The sequence below is a fragment of the Labrus mixtus genome, chromosome 14, assembly GCF_963584025.1.
Source record: "Labrus mixtus chromosome 14, fLabMix1.1, whole genome shotgun sequence".
NCBI lineage: Eukaryota > Metazoa > Chordata > Actinopteri > Labriformes > Labridae > Labrus > Labrus mixtus.
Window position 1 is genome coordinate 8,982,320 of NC_083625.1, and position 16,283 is coordinate 8,998,602.

The following is a 16,283-nucleotide window of genomic DNA, read 5'->3' on the forward strand; positions in this document are numbered from 1 at the left end:
CTCTTTCTGTTTCCTTACTTCCTACTCAGAGTAAAAGCATGTGAAAATAAACTTGTGTGCGTAAATAATAACAAATAATACATTTTTGGAACTTCATTGACTTCTAGGTTAACTGTGAATCTTTTTTTTTCTTTTTTTTTTTTTTTAAACAAAAATCACATTGTGTAGTCAAGAATTCTACACTTTATTTTGAAAGGTTCCGGAAGTGATTCGTTTCCTCGCGTCATCACTGAATCATTGACCACTGCCTACACAAGTGACTACAAAGTTAGCATATCAGCTTATACTTTAAATGTGTATCCATGGGGGGTAAAAATAAACAACGTACTAAAGGAAATGTTCGGGTGAGTAACCAGAAATGTGAATTAACTTACAGAGTTAAATACAAGACTTGCTGTCAACAAACCCGAGCAGGAGCTAATGTAAACTTTAGAGCTAACGCTACATGTGACTGTTTGATCCCATCTGTTTCATAACCACAACGTTTCCGTGGGTCTAAACGTCGATGCTTTTTATGAGGCTTACCTTTACCACATGTTTTTTTTTTCTCTTGCTACTAGCCGTCCAGTAGTGGCCGAGCTGCTGAGGTTCTTACCCGAGAAGGAGGCGTCATCCCGGGCTTTGTGGGCTTCGACACAGCGCTGACTTCCGAGCTGAGTTATGTTCCTGCTGTTCACGGAGCCGAGGAGATAGACAACCTGGTAGATGCTGACTTCAGACTGGTGCTCAGGAAACTCTCCAAGAGGGATGGTGTCACCAGACTGAAAGTAAGTCCATCTTTAAGATAAGATATACTTTATTCATCCCAGCAGGGAAATGTAGGTGTTCCAGCAGCCAGCATACATACAAACACACAACACAACACATATATACATACATATATAACATACAACACATATATACATACATATCCCACCCATACAAAAAAACATGAGCCCACAATACAGTTTGATATATGATATATGCAACTCAGGCTAAAGTTAAAAAGTTTAAATGTCCAACCCTCTGGTCTTCTAGGCAGAGCCAACATCCCTCAAATAAATCTTATCCATCACATACTACTTGTCCTTTTCAGATTAGATCAGAATATCATGGTTCCTGTAGGGACAGCTCAGGACTAGCAGTCCTTTTCAGTCCCGCTTTTCCACTTAGGTGGCCACCGAGGGTAAAGGAGTTTGGAAAGGAGGTCGTCAAGCATCATTAGGGAGTCATTCACAATTCATCAGTTCACAATCAGTCACTAGTTCACAATCACAATCATTTTTTTTCATTTTCTTTTTTGTGTTTGTGCGTGCGTGCGTGCGTGCGTGTGTGTGTGTGTGTGCATGCTCATGTGTGTGAGTGCACATGGCCCTAAAGTTTAAAAGACATACTTAAATCTATATCATAAATACATCCTGACATCCTCCTGTTAAAATACCCATTCTATTCCTTTGAAATACATCATGAAACTTTTTAAAATTGTTGTAAAATACCCTATAAATATATTTAAAATGTTGTAAAATATCCTATAAAATGTATTAAAATTGTTGTAAAATACCCTATAATATATATTAAAATTGTTGTAAAATACCCTATAATATATATTAAAATTCCTGTAAAATACCCTATAATATATATTAAAATTGTTGTAAAATACCCTATAATATATATTAAAATTCCTGTAAAATACCATATAATATATATTAAAATTCCTGTAAAATACCCTATAATATATATTAAAATTGTTGTAAAATACCCTATAATATATATTAAAATTCCTGTAAAATACCCTATAATATATATTAAATTTCCTGTAAAATACCCTATAATATATATTAAATTTCCTGTAAAATGCCATTTAAATTGGGTCAAAAGACTTGATATATTAAATGTTAGTAAGACAGACAGTGGCGTGCTGCAGAGGTATCTTGGTGAGTTTGTCTTCTCCTCCTCTATGATTGGTCGAAGAGATGGGTTTTTAATGTCCTTTTAACTCCTCTTGCTTTATTTATACAGTCAGACCACTTACAAAATGTAAAATATGCTGTTTATGCAGCCCACTGTTAATCATTTGTCTGACACCTACCTCCCTGCAGCAGAAGTTTCATAAGTTAATAACAACTATATAAATAATCAGTCTTTCTGCTGATGGTCTTCCTTCCTTTTTAAGGGTTAGGTTTACAGCCATTAATAGTCGTTTCAGTCTGTTTCATAACCTGTTTAAAATCCCTCACAGGAGTTTTAAATAAGCACTCCCTTGTTGAGTATGTTTAGATTGATCTAGACCAGGGGTGGGCAACTGGCGGCCCGGGGGCCACATGCGGCCCCCATCAACCCTCAACGTGGCCCTCGGGTCTATTTTTACATATCAATTATTTGGAAACATGAAGAAAAACATGACAAAATCTGCCATGAAATCATGAAAACCAGAAATATGTGCATAATAATATTTGATCACTGGTAAATGTTGAGTTAAATTGGAGACATTATTGACTGTAATCGTTTTTGTATCCTACAATTTGGCCCCCTGGCAGTGGGAATTAAATGAATGTGGCCCTTGCTGTGACCAAAGTTGCCCATCCCTGATCTAGACTATTGCTGCTCCTGAGTGCTAAATGTTGTTTTCCTCCTCTCAGGCTGTGCAGGACTTTGGGTCCATGTGTCATGAACGGGATGCTGAAGAGGTTAAGGGGGTCCTGCCATACTGGCCAAGGATTTACTGCAAGATCTCAGTGGTGAGTTGATTATTTACAATACATGAATGACTTCTTGTGGAAATAGTTAGATTCCACTTTCTTTATATTCTTTTTTTATTTGCTGTATGTTTCTATTTATGGCAGTAATTTTACCATGTGTGTGTACTAGCTGCACTTTATAAATAATGGAAGATCAGCTAATGATGGTCTGTTTTTACACTACCTCTGCCACTTAACTGATTCTCTTGGACAACATTTAGCCCAATGTTTCTACCTATTCATTCTCAAATGTCTTATGTAGCATCACTGTTGTTGAGGTACAACATTTCATCTCCCTTTGTACTTGTGTAAGGTTGAAATGACACCAAAGAAACTTGACGTGACTTGAATAATTCAGCTTGAATATTTAAATAAACATTCTAATGCCCATCAAAGTATTTTGATCAATCCTATCCTACCAAGCAACTGTGAATCAAGTATCCCATACAGACAACGCAATTGATCAACACATTAAAGCAATATCAAAGACAAGTGGCTGGTTGGAGCCACAATCTATCTAGAGATGACATTTTAATGGATGTGAGTGTAAATATATGGCACGTCTACATGTTGTCTCCATCGTTCTGACTCATCAGGACCATGACCGCAGGATCAGAGAGGCCACCCAGCAGGCCTTCGAGCAGCTGGTGCTGAAAGTACGACGCAGCATGGCGCCTTTTCTGAAGAGCTTGATGGGCCACTGGATTCTGTCCCAGTGTGACCCTTACACACCTGCAGCCTCCGCTGCCTGCCAGGCCTTCCAGGCTGCTTTCTCGCCCACCAAACAGCCAGAGGCTCTCAGCTTCTGCAAGGATGAGATCCTTAACGTGAGTAGTAGTGGTGGGGAGTCTCATAAGTGTTAACTTATGAGACAAAGGTCATGTGAAACAGTTTTTTTTTTGTGTTGCAGGTACTTCAAGATGTCTTGTTAAAGGAAACAGCAGAAACACTTAGTGATCCACAGTAAGTATGTTAAGATGCTTATAGTTTCTGTGTCCTTTTATTTTATTGCATGGACCCAATAATACTTTGTTCAGTCAGTCTTTTACTGAGAGAAAATGGTTCTTCTTGTTTTTTTAGAAGTGTGACCGAAGAGGAAAGAGAAGCTAAATATGTACGCATGCTGACCAGTTCTCTGTTGGGAGTGAAGAGACTGCTCTCACTGCTGCTCCAGAGTGACAGGACGGCCCTGGAGCAAAGACTAGCACATCTTGTGAATTCTGGGAAGTTCTGGAAGTACAGCAAACACAAGACACCACAGGTACTAGAATAAGACTGCTGTATGTATTCTAGATGAACTAGTCCAGCAATATCCAACTTAATATCCATCATTCTAGCTATATGCACATGATGCTATTCATTCCCCTTCCTTCATCATCAAACCTCAAGCAAAAAAAACGACAGACCAATCATGTTCCCTTAAATTCCAAAAGCCCTGAGTTCTGTTTGAGTAAAGTGTGATTAAATATCTCAATTTGTCTTTGGTTTCCTTTAATTTAAACAAAGTGCCCATGTATTGTGGGTAGGTTTACGTGTTAGCTGTTTAAACTGCATTATTCTACATACTCTACATGCAGTGGTCCATTGTCAAAACAGACATTTCCCTCATCGCTACCGTGTCATGTTTGTCAGGTGCGAGGGGCATTTTTCGAGATGATGTGCGCTCTGTGTGAGTTCACCCCGGGACTGGTCCAGGCCGAAGCAGCACGACTCTGCCCTGCTGTTCTCCTCAGCATCGACGACACAGATCCTGTAGTGCTGCCTCCAGTGTGGGAAGCCGTCCTTCACGTCGTGTCAACAGTCCCTGTAAGTCCGTGTTGAAAGGATGACCTTACATATGAGTAGAGTCAGATGTTTAGAGTTTTAATGGTATTTTTATAGACGCATTCTTACCAGACGCCACAAAGTTTTGGTTAATCAAGCAGTTTTAATAGATTTTCAGGCCGTTATATTACCAACTGTTACATGGTGTTGTCACCCTCCATGTTATAAAAGGAGATGTTATAGGTAGTGCAAGTAGCAGTTACATTAACCAGCAGTTGTGGCGTCACAAATTTGTTGAAAATAAAGTCGATTTTGTTTCCTTTTTCTTTTTAAGTTGCATGTTTTTTTAAATCCTTCCACTCCAATTTCAGGACTGCTGGTCACATGTGAATGCCAAGAAGGGCTTCTTACCTAAACTCTGGACTCAACTGAAAGAGGGAGGTAAAGGCATGGCTAAAGCCCTCCATCCTAACCTAATGCCCCTCCTCAGCAAGCTGCCCCAAGAGGTCACTGATCCCACCCTGGACTTCTACACTACCTTCTTCACTTCATTCATGCAAGGGTAATTTGTTTTTCCTTTTGCTCTTGTATTTATCCTTAACTGATTGTATAGTTATGATATGTGAATTTAAGGGGAACTGTTTTGTGAAAACGTCATAGTAATGCATTTTCATTTTAGAATTCTCTGTTGGTCGAAATAATGATTATATATAGTTTTGTTAATAATTCAAGGAAATGTAGTTGATTTGACATGTTTGAAGACTTTTTCCTGATGTAATGCAGATAAAAAAAACTGTTAATTCAGTGAAGATATAACTCGATTTTTACTTCAGTTATAGTAAAATACACTGATTCATGTATTGCCCTTGTTATTTTAATTTCTGTATCCCTCTAAAATTGATTGTCTGTGTGTTTGCCTCAGTCTGTCCAGTGAGCGTGCCCTCACAAGCCCATCAGAAAGTGCTGTTATAGTGACTTCTCTTGTCGAGTGCTTGAGGTATTGCATCGTGCACAATACAGAAGAAGAGGAGCCTCAAAAAATACGGACCATGCTTATTTCACAGCAGGTGTGATTACTCAGCAGAACAGACTTTCTTTTTTTCACTGTGTCGGTAAATTGAAGTTAAGCTCCAACCTTTCTTACGTTGTTTTGTCTTTTTTGTAGCTCCTCCCCCTGCTGGAAAAGGCTCTCGGGAACTCCTCCCTCCAGAACGGCCCTCTTTTCCTTTTGGTCACAGAAATGCTTGTTTCCTGGGAGAAGAAGGCTGGTGTACAAGGAGCAGGTGAAGCAAATGGCAGCAAGGATGTCTTCAAAGGGCTCCTGGCAGACTTCTGGGAGGGGCTTGGTCTGATATTCGTGCGCTATGTGGACAATGAGGAAGCAGATCCGCAAGCTTTGGAAGGGGTAGCCACCTTGCTGCAGGTGAGTTTGTTTTGGTTAGTCTTTGGTTCAGAAACATCCCTAACTGACATCTCCATGCCGACACTAATAATACAGCAGGTCTATAAGGCTGCCAGAACCATTCTTGTCTTAAACAGTAGCTAAAGTGAAACAGAAAAGTAAAGCCTGAGTAAATCTTTTCTCCATTCCTCTTAAATCTCCAGGTGATGCGTTACCCTGACAGAGTAAAACGAAAGCACGCACAGAAGAAGAAATCTGTCAAGATCTGCTTCTCTAAGCCAGAGGACAACGAGAAAACTGGAGTGGATGGGGATGCTGTGGAGAGGCCCGTACAGACGGAGCCTGAGCCTGTGAATGAGAGGGTCTGCTCTCCACAGACCCAGCATTTTGAGGATGCCGTGTGCCAGCTGGCCCAGCTGTGCCTGGTGCATGTGAATGAGAAGAAGTCGGAAAAACATCTCGTTTTCCTCTCCCTTCTCCTGCGGTCTTTCCACACTCCCAGGGTTTTCAGTGTAAGTCATATTGGATGATTAGAACTTAAAATGTATTTGACTGCAAGTTGTTTTGAATCTTTGTGAGGCATCCTTTGAGTATTATTTTTCTGTGTAAGGGCCCAAATCTGTGAAAAATGTGTTCAGTTGAAAGGGCAAAGTTTATTTTTCTTCAAAGAACTTCTGGTACACTTTGAACAAGTTGCCTTCCAGATGGTTTTTGATCGTTGTAAGGCTTCCTCTGAGTTTAATTAGTCTTTGTAAGAGAGGAAAAGCTATGAAAAATATTTTCAATTTTAAGGAAAGAGTCTTATGTAGAAATGTGGTATGTTTGGAAAGTGGGGACATCAGCCCTGTTAACTGTCTTTTATATTAAATAATAAAACATATTTTCACAGCGCTAACAGTTCCTTAACACCATTGACACTTCTCTTAAACTGCATATCTTAGACATTGGTCGAGCTGGACGATGAAGTAAAGGACGCTGAGCATCATGAAGTGGTGAATATTCAAAATCCGGCGATGCAGTTCCTGTTGGAGCACGTGGTTGTTTGGCTGGCTGAGAAGGGACGTCTAGACACTGAGCATCTGGTGGAGATGGTCTTCAGCTCCCTCTACTGTTGCAGCTCGCAGGAGACCACCCGCATTCTCAACCACATCACCACGGTACCATAAGATTCATGACCCTATGTTGATTCACATCGGTAGTGTTAAGTGTGGTGATCCCTCCTTTTACTGTTAGTTTTTCTGATGATACTTTGCTGACATCTTGACCCTAACTTTGTTTTCCAGATGGATTTACAGTGGGGAATAATCCTTCAAATCATACAAAGGGTATGTGTAATGATGTTTACTTAAACACTTTAAGGAAGCTGCATGAGACATTATGTCTTGTTATATACGTATGCATCACATTTTCACCTGTGTAGACTTCTGAGCTACCTTGCTGTTTTGTCTTTTCAGGCATGTGCAGACCCTGAGACTCTTAAGAGCTGCAGGGATTGGCTGAGAGGTTCAGTTCTGGGTGAGCGGCTCCTGGGATTGACTGAGGAGCTGTGCAAAGTTGGAAACAGCTCTGCCAGTTCTAGCTCTTCTGCAAGCAGCCACAGTTGGACGCTTATCAGCCTTGTTCTCTCCCAACACCACAACAATGGTAAAAAAAAAAAAAAAAACTCTACAGCTTATTCTTTTTTTTCAGTGGCTTTCTCTTTATTCTGGTTTATAAAAATGTATCTGTTGCCTAAACATTTTCTGCCTCTGAATTCATGGATTTTCTTATCAGTCACCAAGCTATACATTTACATTATGTTATGTATTTTTTACTTGCACAGAGCCTCTTATAGGTGAGGTATACATGGAGAAGATCTTAGAGAAGCTCCATGCCACGCTGTCTGAGGCAAAGAGTCTGTCGGATGCAGGCAACATGGAGCCACTCATCTCGTTCATCTGCGACGTGGCCTCCACCTTCTTCTCCTCTGTACAAGACTGTCTTCTGCTGCGCTCTGCGGAGGAACTCCTGTTCACCGTCTTCCAGTTCACCGCCAAAGATCAAGCACACACTCACCTGTCTGGTAGGGACTCTCACAGTGCACAGATACACATTCTTGTTTTTATCTGCATTCACATTATGTTCTATGTTTGTATAGTCTACCTAACAAACTAACTCTTGGTATTGCTGTGTAAAGATGTACTTTTAGGTAAGCTGAGAAAAGTGTGTATATCCGGGGTCCAATCGTTGACCCAACAACCTGATTATGAGTTTGAAGAAGAAGGTTTCCTGCACAGGGCAGCCCATTGGGTGACAAACCAACTACTCACTGTCTCAAGCATAAAAAGGTAACAGCTGACGTATTTTTTGGCAATCCGTTCTAGTCCAATAAGTGCAACCGCATCTTAATAACCTGTCCCTGAGCTTTGTCATGCATCTACCTAACACGTCCTGGTGTGATGATTCAGTTTGCAGGTTCTGGTCCTGGCTGTGCAGAGCTTAGTGGAGGCAATGATCTCTGCCTGCGATCGAGACTCCCCCCTCCTCGCCCACTTCTTTACTGCACTGATGCCAAGCCAGACAGAATGGACAAGAATCAGACAAGCGTTACCTCCTCAGGTGAGCCAGTCAATCACTTTTACCTCAAGAAAAAATACCACTTTAGCCAAACAGTGGGTATGAAGAATGTGTTGCTTCAGTATTCTGGTTACTTAAATCCTCAGAAAACACCTGCAAATAATGTGTTAACCATCCCCCCCCCCCTTTTTTCTGTATTCTTTAGTGGATCAAAACTCCCTTACTGTCTGGTCAGTACAGAGGAGTTTTTGAAAAACCCACCATGGACATGTGGAAGTCAAGGCTGTCAACCAAGCTGCCGGCCCACCTGTGCGTGTGTGCCCTGCTGGGGAGGGTTGCTCGTACTGTGGCTGGTGACCAAGAAGAGGCAGAATGCTCGTCACATCTGCCAAACCTCAAGTACACAGGTAAACACACATACAAACCCACACACAGGACATGCATACATTTTTAAACTTTATGTTGGTCTCTTTTATGTTTATATTAATTTTCTTCCACAGCCTCAGAGCTGTTGTATGCCCTGCAGTGGTGTAAGGAGGCAGAGTACGGCCCTGCCTTGGTGTCTGCCTACCACAGCCTGCTGGGTGACTGGGGGCTGTCAGAGGGACTCGACAGCCTTGTTCCAATGAAAGAACTGCTGGAGACTATTTACCTGAGGTGAAGAACATTCATTGACTTATGGCCAACAAGACAATTATATTTTTAAAATATACTTGTATCTTTCCCCTTTCAACTTCTTGCATCCCCTTGTGCTTATACTGTATATCTTTCCACTTTATTAAAAGGGTAAAAGACCTCTTTTTGTAACTTGTCTGAAAAGTTGTCCCCAGCTGTAAACACTTGTTTCCTTACCCTATAGATCAGTCGAGTGTGGAGGTCTTTGGTCTCTGACCCTTGAAAACTACATCCAAACCAACAACTTGGCAGCCACTCACACTTCCACTGTGAGGAAGCTTTACGGCAGTGCAGACAGGTGAGTAGTTTGTTTGTTAATGTTGTGAAAATACTTAACATTTTTAGTTGTGGTCCCGCGATTAAGACTTTATTGTATAATTAAAGTTGTCCCTGTTGTGCTCAGCTTGTTCCCAGTGTCCCAGAGCAAACTGAGCACGCTCCAGGTGCTCTGCCCGACCATGACTAAGGAGGACAGAGACTCTCTCGTCGCTCTGTCTACTGCTGGGATAATCAACTGGCAGGAGAATGACGGTATGAATGTACACTTAAAAAAAACAACATGACTGAACAGATATTGGACTTGAGCTATACTAAAAGTTATTTTGGGTTTTTTTTGTGTCTCAGATGTGTACGGGTGTCTGGCGGTCCTGATGTGCTGTCTGAAAGCTGACACACATGTAGAGGAGGAGGTCGTTCTGGCGATCCTCGCCACCGTGATGGAGTGGCGGAACAGCAAGGAGGACTGGTTCCTCTTTGCCAGGTAAAGATATAACACACACATTTACGTAGTGGGTTTACATTGTTATTCTGTCTCTTAAAACAGTTTGAATTAATTTTTAGTACTGCATGAAACTCCATTTCTTCTATTTATTTATTTATTTGAGCTTTTAATCATCTGATATGAAATTTAGAAAACATTTTAAAATGTTTCCCAGCATGCCAGTGTGCATTCATGTAGCTACACATCCATATTTATAGAACATGTATATTTGTTATTGAGCATTTTATCTGATGCTTTAAAAACAGAAATTAGAGAGACTGAGAAGAGAAGGGTTCCAGAGAAGCTCCATTTGCTGCAAAAATGATTCACTGCATTCCCTTTCTGTCACTGTAACACTGCACAGCCATTTCTCCATGACAGGTTCTTATAAAAAAATAATCTAAAGAAAACATTGGAAACTGTTTACTCAGATATTTTATATTAATATAGGTTTGTCACATGCTTCCTTTTCAGTGATCTGTCGAAAGCGACTGCACACCAGTTAAACGTCACAGTGGAGATGATGCGTTTCCTGTCCTGGCTGGTGGCTCGTTGCCCCACAGTTCTCGGAGGCGGCCAGTGGGACTTCTTGCTCTGCTCTATGTTAGCCTGGTTGGAGGTGAGACACGGATCATACTATAGTCAGGATCCTGTTTCTAGTAAAGTGGACCTGGTTGGAAGTTTCCTGATGAGGGGTGTTTAACTCTTAAACTTGGGGATATGTGTTTTCATTTTACTGACTTTGGTTGTATGATAACTCCTACATAAGCTTTATTCACACTCAGTTCACATCACATTTTTTCCTGTTAAAAGTGCCACTGGAATGGGTCATGAAGTGGCAGAGATATATATTGCCGTATTGATATTTTGTCCCTGCCCCTTTTTATGATATATATTTTGAACATCTCTAGCACTCTGTGTATGGCTCACGTCTAATCTCCCTCCTTGTCTCGGGCTGTATTTGCTTCCTTCTTTCCTAGACTGCCAGTGAGAACGTGAGCAGTCTCTGGAACCCATGGGTGCAGCTGTTTGTGTGTGAGAATGCTACATTGATAGTGAAGCTGAACCACTTCTTCACATCGTCTTCGCCCGAGGTACTGGAGAAGCTGCCAGCAGAACTGGCTGCTGAATGGAAAGACTTCTTTGTTGAAGGGATCTACAACCTGCTGCTGGCTCTGCCTATCAGTATCACAGGTGTGTGTGCAGATTTGACTTCAGGAGGTGATGACACAAAAGCTGAAAAATCAAGCCGCTCTAAAAGTCCATGCATTAAAAAAAACTAACTTTGTATGTAACACATCACTCTGCATTATTACATGTATGCATGTTTGATTAAGCTCCACACATATTATTGTGATTTACAAGCAGAGAAGTCAAATTTTCTCTTTCTGTTTTTTTCTCTTTTAATGCAGATACCTTTACTGAACCGGACGACCCCGTGTTTCCTTTGGCGGTGCTGCAGTCAGTTGGTGCAGCTCTGACATATGTTCCTGTGCAGCAGCTGACACAGAACTCACTACCCCCAAAGTTCATAGCGGACCAGAAAACAAACCTGCCAGAGCCCCTCCAGACGCTCCTCAACACCTTCTGCCCTCTGCTGCTGTTTAAGGCCAGGCCTCTGCAGATCACAGTCTACCACTTGTTAGAAAAGTAAGGGCTTTCTTATCCGGTGTATAATTAGACTGCCTGAGGCTATCCTACAGTGTAATGATTAGAGTGTCACAGCTATACTGAGATTTTGAAGCTCCAGCTTGACTTCCCAGTTTGGGAATGATCAAATCAAGAGAAGTTGAGTTTACTTGCTTATTGTCCCTATAGGGTAATGCCTCAGCTGCCCGAGTGTGATGGAGAAGGAGACACCAGCAAGTCAGAGGATGATAGAGACGAGCCATGTCTGTAAGTCAAAGGGGAGGAGGGATCACATTACTGTTGCTTTTTACACAAATGTGATGTTTTTCTGGATAATTGGGGTTGCCACATGGGTCTTTAAAATACAAGACTTGAGTGTCTTTGGATTTAATGAAGCTCATTTCTCACAATTATTCTCACACTTTTGTTTTCATTTCTGTGTTCAGCTCTCCTCCAGCGTCTCTGATGGCCATTCTGTCGACCTGTGAGGAGCTGTGTGATAGCATCCTGGTGGGCGTCCAAGTAGGAGAGTTTGCAGATGTTCAGCCGCTCAGTGTGGAGTTCTCCTGCATCCTCGGCTACTTACTGGCCTGGAAGTTGCTCCTCACTTTTTTCAAATCCTCACCCTCCCATGTAAGTCATGATCAGTGCTTATTGTTGAATGTTGTGAACAACAGTTTTGCCTTTCTAGTTTGCTAGTTGTGCATTCAGTAGAGTGTATGGTTGTTCATTGTTTATTCCTTTTTTAACTGGTGAAAAAACATGACAGGTTAGTGACTTAAAAGACAAACAATAAAATACAAAGAAAAAACACTGAGGGCGTGGTCACACTGGTCATCTGTACCATGCTGTACCCAAGCGTGATTGCCCCCCCCCCCTGTAGCGCCATTCCCCCGCTGGCCGGCGTGGCCCGCGGTCACACTACACAGGACTATCCGTGCCTACGCACGATTCCCTCTTGTACCGTCTTAATACAACACATGCACGCTTTATGTTATTATGAAGCGTGCTCAGTTTACAAACAGGCGAACGAGAGAAAAAGAGACGCGCAGTCGAGTCCGCGTCTGCACATCAGAGAGAAACACAGAGCATGACAGCTACTTTACTGACTTTGCAGCTTATTTTAAGCCATTTTAATCAGACACAGCAATAAATAAAAAAAAATAAAATAGACGCACGGCCGAGTCCGCGCGTGAGTCCGCGCGGACGTCCGCACATCGGAGAACAACACAGAGAACATGACAGCTACTTTGTGGCTTATATTGAGTCATTTTAGTCAGATACAGCCATGACACTCTGGATTTCTCCATAATGAAGGCTGTCAGCGTTGTTTACCCGCATGCTTGTGCTCGTGCATGAAGTGTACCGTGCCGAAGCTCACCTCTCCCAAGTGTGCCAAAGCCAAGGAAGTGTACCGTGCCTGAGCATGATACGGAGCGGTCACACTGGTCAAACGAACTGGACATTAGCATTGAAGCGTGCTTTGGCACGGTACGGATGGCCAGTGTGACCGTGCCCTGAGAGAGAAAAGAAGAAAATGGGGAGAAATGGAGCCAAGGACAACTCTACCAAAGCTCAGTAAATGTTTAAGTAAGATAGTCATAATAAAACCATACCAAACACCATGGTAGTTTGTAAAGTGTTAAATATTATAAACAAAACCATAATTTATAAGAAGGCAGTCCAGCGCCACTAAAGTAATGGTTTAACATTTATTTTAATACATTATTGTATACTGCAACAATAACCACCACAGTGCTTATACAGTAATGAGGGATACGGCCGTCCTGAATGAAATCAAGCCACTCTTAAACAGCTGATAAACTCCATGAACACAGTCATGAAGTGTTATATTTTTGTCCCTGTATTGACTGCTCTTCTTCATCTTTTCCAGCTGCGTGCCCATTATGCCCAGTATCTCAAGAGAAGCTGCTCCCTTAACAAGCTCCTCCTTCACCTTTTCAAACTGATGCCTGAGAGCCCAAACTACCCACTCCAGGGGGCAGAGACAAAGGAATCCAAAACCTTCTTTACAGAGAGCCTGTCTCTGGCAGTTGACAGTAAGTAGCACCTACACCTCTTTCTTACATTACGGTGAAATGATGTAAACTAGCTTTGACTTCTCATACCTTGTTTTTTTTTTTGCCTGCAGAGAGCAACAGTATTGAGTGGGAGCTCCCGCATCTTGCCTGCAGCGTGTACTACAGCACGGTGCAGGACCTGCCGGCCATGGTACGTCTGTGGTGGAACAGCCAGGAGAAGAGAGTGAGCGCCGCTGTGGAGAAGTTCACGACTAAATACGTCAGTCCTGTCCTATCAGCGCAGGAGATCTCATCTGTCCACTCCAGCACTCAAATGTTTGAAAGCATGACAGTAAGTTGGAAGAAGGTTTCACTTGTTTTATGTTACATGCAGCTCTAAAAACATGTCATGTGAGATACCAAGTCCTGGCATATGTGCTTAATGTGCCCCTTAGGTTAAATCAGAAGTGTAATAATCAATCAGATTTGAATGAATTGATTCAGTCGACATCATTTTAAATAATAAAAACACAATAGATGGTAAAGCAGAAGTCAGTTTACTTGACCGAAATACCCCTGAAGGCAAAAACGAAACAGCTTGTTGACTTATTTATCTTATCACCCCAGGTGAAAGCCCGCTCAGCAGCACGGGAGGTGATTGCTACCTATTCTGTGGATGATATCTTCATTGAGTTGGTGATTCAGCTGCCGCAAAACCACCCTCTAGGCTCCATCACTGTCGAGAGTGGGCGGCGCGTTGGCGTTGCCGTACAGCAGTGGAGGAACTGGATGCTGCAACTGAGCACCTACCTCACACATCAGGTAAGAACACACACAATGGATTTAAGTGTGAAAAGTTGGTGTTTTTAAAGAGGGAAAAAAAAGTGTCTGAAGGCCTGCAGTATGATCATAAAGTGTTTTGTGTGTTCAGAACGGCAGTATTATGGAGGGGCTGGCTCTGTGGAAGAACAACGTGGATAAACGCTTCGAGGGAATAGAGGATTGTATGATCTGTTTCTCCGTTATTCACGGCTCCAACTACTCCCTGCCCAAAAAGGGCTGCCGCACCTGCAAAAAGAAATTCCACTCAGCGTGTCTGGTGAGTTATATCTGCCAGGATCATATATTCTGTGCCTTCTTTGCAAATGTTCAAAATATCAATTTACATGATACACATAATGAGCATTCTTTTATGCTTTATCAATCATCATAACGGAGAGATAACGACAGCACATTTTCTGTTTTTTTGGTAGAATGGTGTTTAGTAAAAAAACAAATTTAAGGCATAGAGAGCCCACTAATGTTGTTATATATTAACTCTCTGTTGCATCCTTCAATTATATATAAATATATACGTAATTTAACATTAACAAAGACAACATCAAAGTGAACATACTTTGCTTTTTATTAAGTTCTGTTTTGTCTCTTTTTCCTCATCTTTCAACAGTACAAATGGTTCACTTCCAGCAACAAGTCCACCTGCCCGCTGTGCAGAGAAACCTTCTTCTAACACACTTCAATAGAGACTGCTGTTGTAAATGCATGAACAAGGTTAGAAAGGAACTCTTTTATGAAAAGGTATTGATGGAAATCATTGTCAGAGGTTTGCTCTAGAGGACATGGAAGGCATTACTGGGTTAAGAAAATCATTCTCACTGACAGTCTGAACTCAAATACAGGAACATTAAGTGAAGATTGTGTTTTGGGTGACTGTTGTGTTTATATGATTAGTCATGTGATTAGCTGATGACGATTTCTTCAATCCACTGCTTTAGTGGACTGTATAGTATGTGCAGCATCAGAAACTCCATTCTGATGTTCATCTGTAATTATTGAGTTTGACTCTTTGATTTTTAAAGACCAGATTTTTTTATTTCTAAAAATGGAAGTGTTCGATGATGCTGAATCACAGAGATGGAAAACCAAAGTGTGCCAGTTGCTTTAGGTGAAGGATTTGCACCTCCTGCAAAGAGTCAATTTGTAGACTCACTGATAAAATACCACATTATTATTGCAATAACCAGGACAGGTTCCACAAATATTTCCTAATATTTAGGAGTGTAAAGGGAGGATGGTGAGGCCTTGTGCCATCATGAAAGGGCAAGATCACCTGTGCAAAGCAGGAGAGGAAGCTGCTTTAGGTTTTATATTTGAAAATGCCTATGCTCACAGCTATCAACACCTTTTGATTTGTGACCTTCCCCCGGTGTCTGCAGCTGTGAATGATGCTGGAAAAGTAAATAAAATACATTTCAATCAACTTTTATGGATTCAACGTGTCTTTGATCCAACCCCCCCCCCCCCCCCCCCCCTTTTTAAATAGGATGCATGCACAGAAAAAGTACAAGGCCCTATCCACACAAACTCATATTTGATGAACTATTTTGTTATGGCTTTTCATTATAGCGTTAAATGCTGAGCTGGGAGCCTTGCTGGATGTTAAAGTTAACAGAACAAAGAAGTGTATACTTATTCCCAGTGGCTGAGTTATGTATTACAGAACAATGCATATGCAGGGATGCACATCTGGCACAAAGACTGCCCGTTCATATTTTAAATCTTTGATCATTTAACTCCTAGTGTATTGTTATGCTCAAGACCAGGTAGATTCCTTTACTAAAGCTGTCCTCTTATTATGACGATCACTTTCTGGACTATTGCAGGTTACTGCGTTTAAGAACAAGATCTAATCTAATGATGACTTTCTGATCTGAAGATGCTCAAAGCTGTAAGAGAATTAAGACAAAACATGTTGTTAG

The 16,283-nt window shown here is 41.5% G+C and overlaps 1 protein-coding gene across 1 annotated transcript; it reads left to right on the forward strand.

The window, feature by feature from the left end:
- The first annotated feature begins 212 nt into the window (after positions 1-212).
- ltn1 (listerin E3 ubiquitin protein ligase 1) lies at positions 213-15,784 on the forward strand. Its single transcript, XM_061054917.1, has 32 exons — positions 213-344; positions 561-767; positions 2,619-2,717; positions 3,314-3,544; positions 3,628-3,680; positions 3,798-3,978; positions 4,350-4,523; positions 4,853-5,043; positions 5,404-5,548; positions 5,647-5,904; positions 6,087-6,395; positions 6,825-7,040; positions 7,167-7,208; positions 7,338-7,527; positions 7,706-7,945; positions 8,060-8,210; positions 8,331-8,481; positions 8,645-8,846; positions 8,940-9,096; positions 9,299-9,412; positions 9,518-9,645; positions 9,739-9,874; positions 10,349-10,493; positions 10,855-11,068; positions 11,287-11,524; positions 11,693-11,770; positions 11,950-12,136; positions 13,398-13,563; positions 13,656-13,876; positions 14,152-14,346; positions 14,456-14,623; positions 14,972-15,784. Exons 1-32 carry the CDS (start codon positions 303-305, stop codon positions 15,032-15,034), a joined length of 5,292 nt encoding a protein of 1,763 aa, XP_060910900.1. The 5' UTR covers positions 213-302; the 3' UTR covers positions 15,035-15,784.
- Positions 15,785-16,283: the final 499 nt, after the last annotated feature.